This window comes from Budorcas taxicolor, chromosome 15 (assembly GCF_023091745.1).
Source record: "Budorcas taxicolor isolate Tak-1 chromosome 15, Takin1.1, whole genome shotgun sequence".
In the NCBI taxonomy this organism is placed as follows: Eukaryota; Metazoa; Chordata; class Mammalia; order Artiodactyla; family Bovidae; genus Budorcas; species Budorcas taxicolor.
The window spans coordinates 48,546,850-48,554,235 of record NC_068924.1 but is presented as its reverse complement, the minus strand read 5'-3'; the positions used below and the strand labels follow the sequence as shown (position 1 = coordinate 48,554,235).

The following is a 7,386-nucleotide window of genomic DNA, read 5'->3' as shown; positions in this document are numbered from 1 at the left end:
GAACTGATTCATCATTCACTTATCTGTTTCTTTAAGCACTTACTCTATTCCAGGGTGCTAAGTGCTGGGCATGCAGCAATGAGAATGGTCTGGTGGCTGCCCTCAAAAATTCTCAATCAGTCAAAAGACCATAAAAAGCATGGCTGTTGAGGATTATTAGTAAGACAGAGGACATATGGAAGAGTAATTATTGAAAAATCAGTGAATGAATGAATGTATAAATGACTCCCTCTTCTATGTGGATTCAAGAAAACTAGCTTCAAAAATAAATGAATTATTTTGTTGATAATTCAAATCATCACTCCCATTGGTCCAGAGATAATTTCACCACACTGTAGACTTCACTATTCCTTTTCCAGAGCAACATTTACTCTTCTCTCAGTTCATCTCCTCTTCCTGGCTCCTTGCCCACACCTTCCTGCTATAATGGATCCAACAAGTATCACTGCTCTGTTTCCAGAAATAAGAGAACTACTGCTGCAGATCTGGATAACAACATTCACTGAGACCTTTCTATTCCATTCCAGGAGACAATTAAAACAGGAGACCTGCTGGGGAAGTAGCCTGCCCCTGTTTTATTGTTCAGTCACTGAGTTGTGTCTGACTCTGTGACCCCATGGACTGCAGCATGCCAGGCTTCCCTCTCCTTCACCATCTCCTGGAGCTTACTCAAATTCATTCAAATGTCCATTGAAAGAGTGATGCCATCAAACCATCTCATCCTCTGTTGTCCCCTTCTCCTCCTGCTTTCAATCTTTCCCAGCATCGGGGTCTTTTCTAATGAGTAAGTTCTTTGCATCAGGTGGCCAAAGTATTGGAGCTTCAGTTTCAGAGCATCAGTGCTTCCAATGAATATTCAGGGTTGATTTCTTTTAGAATTGTCTGGTTTGATCTCCTTGCAGTCCAAGGAACTCTCAGGAGTCTTCTCCAACACCCCACTGGCCTTGAACATCTTTTAAAACATGAAGTTTACAAAAAAGAAATTGGCACACATTCCTTTTTAAAACTCTCCCAAGGGCGCCATGTTGCATGGCGCCAGGGGCATCATTAATACAAATTATCATGTGAATGTCTCCTCAGAGTTGTAGCCATGTAGTGGATTTCTTAGAAAGGATCGATTGCTACCTAGTAGATCTGCCTTTTATTTTCACCCACTCCCTTTCTGCCTCTGTTGTACATTCTGACTCAGAAATATACCAAAGGATCTTACTTAGATTGTTCGGTTTGTGTTTTCTCATCTACAAAGTGTAACTGGATAGACACTTGTACATATGCTCATGCAGTGATGCAAATGTCTATAATAAATACTGGAGCTGGTATCTGGAGAGCTTCCAGAAATGAGAGATCCTGAATCTTTTTCCTGAGGGGCCACACCTAAGATAGACCCACCGAGAACTGAAACCCAGAGACTGAGACTCTACATTGATCTTGGATGAGGCTGGGGTGGAGGCTGTGGTCTGTGAAGTCAGGCATCAAACCTCCTTGGACCTTTCTATCCCTCCTTCTCTGGCCCTGGGAGTCCAAGGCTCAGAAGACAAGCTAGGATTAGTCAGTGACTTCAGGGTTAGCTGACTGAGAGTCAACATTAAAATGCACAATCAGATCACTAGGGTGTTTAGGAGTAAGTGAGTGTGATGACAGCAGATTTTACCAGTTGCTGTTAGAGTACACACGTGCATGCTAAGTCACTTCATTTGTGTCCGACTCTTTGTGACCCTATGGACTGTAGCCCCCCAGGCTCCTCTGTCCATGCGCCCTCCTCCAGTGGGTCTTCCCTACCCAGGGATTGAACCCACATCTCTTAAGTCTCCTGCTTTGGCAGGCAGATTCTTGACCACCAGCGCCACCTGGGAAGCTGTGAGAGCACAGTAAGTGTTAGTCACTCCCCTGTCTATGGGGATTCTCCAGGCAAGAATACCGGAGTGGGTTGCCATTCTCTTGTCCAGGCTATCTTCTTGACCCAGGGATTGAGCCCAGGTCTCCTGCATTGCAGGCAGATTCTTTACCATCTGAGCCACCAGGGAAGCCTGTGAGAACGCAGAGGGGTAGTTTCTAGGGTGAGCTCTGAACTACTGATCTCTATAACCGCAGCACTGACATATAAGTGATAAAGAAATGCTTGTTGAATATGAAATGCCATCATACCAGTAACCCTGTGTCTGGCTCCACACAGAGTAGACAATACTGGTGAAGATTCGCCTCTCGAAATTACTCTAGAACTGAATTCTGAGAGCTTGGCTTGGCTCTTAGCAATGTTTAAAAGCCTGGAGAAGCTGACTTGCCGGGGCTGCATTTGATAAGCTCTGTCTGGTCTCTCTCGGTAACTTGTGTCATGTTAGAGATGTGTGTTACTTGAGAGAAGAGAGGGGCAGTGATGATTCTGCCTGTCTTACAAAGGGGAAATTGAATTTCTCAATCACAGTATTCATTTGATACTTTTTACAAATTGGCTACAGAAAAGCTTGAATTTAGTTATAAATTTGAACCCATTGGCAGAACAGCTAAGGATACTTCTAATCAGGATGGACTTCGGAGATGATGCAGTGGTAGAGAATCTGCCAGCCAATGACGGAGACACAGGAGTTGTAGGTTCAGTCCCTGGATTGGGAACATTCCAGGAGGATGAAATGGCAACTCACTCCAGTATTCTTGCCTGGAGAATCCCATGGACAGAGAAGCCTGGCAGACTACAGTCCATGGGGTCACAAAGAATCAGACACGACTGAGTGCAGGAGACAGCTGCATAGCTCAAGTACTAAGTTTTTATACTGGAGCTGGAATTGTAGGTATTCAGGATGTTTATTTTGATTCTCTCCTACTATTTAAATGCTCTGATGGACAGTTTCTCTTGTTCTCCACTCTATTCCCATCCTCTTACAGAATGTTTGGTGCAGACAGTTGTTCAATAAATCATTTCTTGAACAGAAATTTTAAAATGTTTCAAATATCTTACATTTGTTAATTAAAAAGAAGAGAATGAGGGAAATTGTTATTTATATAGTGAACTTATCTCATTTGACCAACAGAAATCTTCAAAATTTCCATGGGGATAAATGAAAGGGGCCTTTAGGACTTGGATCCAGTTTTGGAGGGATGAGGGGATAATATACATGGAAATGCCATCTTGTGATTCATAGTGAAATTGTTAGGACAATGGTATCACACAGGCAAAATTCATTCATTCACTCAGTGAGGTTTTTTTTTGTGTGTGTGTGTGAGCTAGTTTTGGGGATAGAATAGTAAGCAATTATTTTATGCTTTCATGAATTTATATTCAAGTCATAGGAATAAATAGCAAATAAATAATTTAAATAATTACACATTGGGCTAAGATACATGGAAAATAAAATGTGTTGAAAGAAAATAATAAGGGGCAGAATCTATTTAAGATACACAGGTTAAAAAATAACTCACTGATAGGGTAGTATTAGTTGAAAACTACAGAATGATGAGAAGTAGAAAGTTCTAGAAGCAAACCATGTGGAGAACTGGCATGATTAAAAGCAAAGCCCTAAGAGCAGTAAGAAGTGGATATGTTTGGAAGCAAAAGACTAGAATGGTAGAAGGTGAAGCAAGAGAGAAAGATAACGATATAACAATTGAGATATGTATAAAAAATAAAATATACTCCTGAGCAAGAATAGGAAATGAATCATTCATTCATGCAACAGTATGAAAGAATCTGAAAAGCTTTATACTGAGTGGGACACCAGACTAAAGTTTTAGTGAGAGAAAAAAATAACTAAACTCAAGTTGTAGTAAGAGAAAGAACTCAGATTAGGATTTACCTGCTTGGGAAGAGGGGAGTGTTTAAATAAAAGACACAGCAAAAATCTCTATGAATTGATGGGGGTTTTCTATATCCTAATTGGGCAGGTCACCACACAGACATTCACATGTGTCAGAACTCATTAAACTGTGTATTAAGATATTCCCATTTTACTGTCTCAAGTTATATAACCGTAAAATGATTTTTAAAAGAAAAAGGAAGAGCCTCACAACTATTAACTGATTTCCTGATAAGGGGATCAAAATTCCAGGCAACCTTAAAATTTGGGAATTTTGACAATGGTCCTTCAGAACACACATTTATTTCTGGAGGCACTTTTATGCTCCAATAGCTGTTTCTTCTCAGAAAAGCAAACATACTCCTGACTTCTCTTTAAACACCTTCATCTGATGTTGATGCTTTTTTTTTTTTTAACATTGGCTTTTAAAACATGAGAGCCTGAATTTTAGAATCTTATTCACCACTGATTGTGACAAGAGAGGTGAGTAAGAATACAAATATAAATGTGATACATGCTTATATTACCTTGACTGTGGTGATGGTATCATGGATGTGTGCATATGCCCAAATTCATCAAAATGTAAGCATTAAATATATGATTAATTAAATGAAATTAATCAAATAAAATTAAATTTTATTAAAATGAAAATTGGAAAAGGTCAGTGTTCATTCCAATCCCTAAGAAAGACAATGCCAAAGAATGCTCAAACTACCTCACAATTGCATTCATCTTACACACTAGCAAAGTAATGCTCAAAATTCTCCAAGCCAGGCTTCAACAGTATGTGAACTGTGAACTTCCAGATGTTCAAGCTGGATTTAGAAAAGGCAGAGGAATCAGAGATCAAATTGCCAATATCTGTTGGATCATCGGAAACACAAGAGAGTTCCAGAAAAACATCTACTTTTGCTTCATAAACTATGCCAAAACCTTTGACTGTGACTGTGTGGATCACAACAAACTGTGGAAAATTCTTAGAGATGGGAATATCAGACCACCTGACCTGCCTTCTGAGAAATCTGTATGCAGGTCAAGAAGCAGCAGTTTAGAACTGAACATGGAACCACAGACTAGTTCCAAATAGGGAAAGGAGTACTTCAAGGCTGTATATTGTCACCCTGCTTATTTAACTTATATGCAGAATACATCATGCAAAATGCTAGGCTAGATGAAGCACAAACTGGAATTAAGATTGCCAGGAGAAATATTAATAACCTCAGATACACAGATGACACCATCCTTATGGCAGAAAGCAAAGAAGAACTAAAGAGCCTCTTGATGAAAGTGAAAGAGGAGAGTGAAAGAGTTGGCTTAAAACTCAACATTCAGAAAACTAAGATCATGGCATCTGGTACCATCACTTCATGGCAAATAGATGGGGAAACAATGGAAACAGTGAGAGACTTTATTGGGGGGGGGGGCTCCAAAATCACTGCAGATGTTGACTGCAGTTGTGAAATTAAAAGATTCTTACTCTTGGAAGAAAAGCTATGACCAACCTAGACAGCATATTAAAAAGCAGAGAAATTACTTTACAAACAAAGGTCCATCTAGTCAAAGCTATGGTTTTCCAGTAGGCAGGTATGGATGTGAGACTTGGACTATAAAGAAAGCTGAGTGCCAAAGAATTGATGCTTTTGAATGGTGGTGTTAGAAAAGACTTTCAAGAGCCCCTTGGACAGCAAGGAGATCCAACCAGTCCATCCTAAAGGAAATCAGTCCTGAGTCTTCATTAAAAGGATTGATGTTGAAGCTGAAACTCCAATACTTTGGCCACGTGATGTGAAAAACTGACTAATTGGAAAAGCCCCTGATGCTAGGAAAGATTGAAGGCAGGAGGAGAAGGGGAGACAGAGGATGAGATGGTTGGATGACATCACTGACTCGGTGGACATGAGTTTGAGTAAGCTCTGGGAACTGGTGATGGATAGGAAAGCCTGGTGTGTTGCAGTCCATGGGGTCTCAAAGAGTTGGACACTGAGCGACTGAACTGAACTGAAATATGTGCAACTATTTGTATGTTACATATACCTCAGTACAGACTTCCCTGGTGGCTCAGATGGTAGTCTGCTTACAGTACAGGAGACCCGGGTTCAATCTCTGCCTCAGGAAGATCCCCTGGAAAAGGAAATGGCAACCCACTCTAGTATTCTTGACTGGAGAATTCCATGGACAGAGGAGCCCGGTGGGCTACAGCCCATGGAGTTGAAAGATTTGCACATGACTGAGTGAGTTTCACTTCACTATAACTCAATAAATATGAAAAAAAATATTGTGACATCATGGCAAATTTTATGCATTTATATCATCAATGCCTTAACAGTGGGGAGCTTGGGGAGGTTAAAATCCTATGCTTTGGGTTGAGAGTTTTTTCTACAACATCCTTGAATAACCCTGTCCCTGATCTGTTTGGTTCTAACTCCATAGATGATGGGGTTGAACATGGGAGGTACCAGGAGATAGAGAATAGCAAACATGACATGTACTACTTGGGGCACATGATGCCCAAAGCGGTGGGTGAGAAAAGTAAAGAGGGCTGGGATATAAAGAGCCAAGATGACACAGATATGAGAAGCACATGTGCCAAAAGCCTTGAGCTGGGCTGCACCTGAGGGTAACCCCAGAACAGTTCTCAAAATGATTCCATAGGATACACTGATGACAATAATGTCAAAGCCAACTACAGAGAAGGCCACAAAAAGTCCATATGCACGATTTACTCTAGTGTCAGCGCACACCAACTTCAGCACAGCCATGTGCTCACAGTATGACTGGGGGATGATCCGACTGGGGCAGAAGGGCATCCTGGACACCATGAAACAGAAAGGACTCACCCACAGCAGCCCTCTCATCATCACACCTGCCCCCAGTTTACCCACGACACATGGGGTTAGGATACTAGAGTGATGCAGTGGGAAGCAGATAGCCACGTAACGGTCCAAGGCCATAGCCATGAGCAATCCGGACTCCACTGAAGAAAAGGCATGGATGAAGAACAACTGGATGAGGCAGGCATGGTATTCAATCTCATGATCGTGAAACCAGAATATGGCCAGCATTTTAGGTTGTGTGGACGTGGAGAGGACCAGGTCAGTGGCAGCCAGCATGGCCAGAAAGAGGTACATGGGCTCATGCAAGGTGGGGTCAGTTCGGATTACACGAAGGAGAGTGATATTGCCGACTAAAGCCACAACATACATGGCACAGAATGGAAAGGCAGCCCCAAACTGGGAATTCTCCAATCCTGGGATCCCAAGCAGGATGAAGGACACAGGATGAGAAGAGCTATTCCCTGAAGTCAACATCATAGGATGGTTAATGTTTCTCCATTGGAAAGGTGATCTAGTCTCTGCAGGTGATAGCATTAAATTGTTATTATTATTTATAATCCTTTGGATGGAAGAACTGGGCTTAATGGTAAGCTACAATGAATTCAGGTATTTTAACAAATAAAATTTTCCAATATAATACATTGCTAACCTTCATGTTTATTCATATTTATGTCCTTGAAAATAGGGTCAGAACATGCTAGTTGCAAGTACAATATTTTATAAATTTTGAAAGTAGAATCTGCTGAAGGAAAACTATCTTGGAA

The 7,386-nt window shown here is 41.1% G+C and overlaps 1 protein-coding gene across 1 annotated transcript; it reads right to left on the bottom strand.

Annotated features, from left to right (window-relative positions):
- Positions 1–6,139: 6,139 nt before the first annotated feature.
- On the bottom strand, positions 6,140–7,108 carry LOC128059899 (olfactory receptor 52R1-like). Its single transcript, XM_052652160.1, has one exon. It carries the CDS (start codon positions 7,097–7,099, stop codon positions 6,140–6,142), a length of 960 nt encoding a protein of 319 aa, XP_052508120.1. The 5' UTR covers positions 7,100–7,108.
- Between the last annotated feature and the right edge of the window lie 278 nt (positions 7,109–7,386).

What these genes read in the sequence shown, in the direction of transcription:
- LOC128059899 (XM_052652160.1), bottom strand. Translation starts at nt 7,099, where the DNA reads ATGATGTTGACTTCAGGGAATAGCTCTTCTCATCCTGTGTCCTTCATC.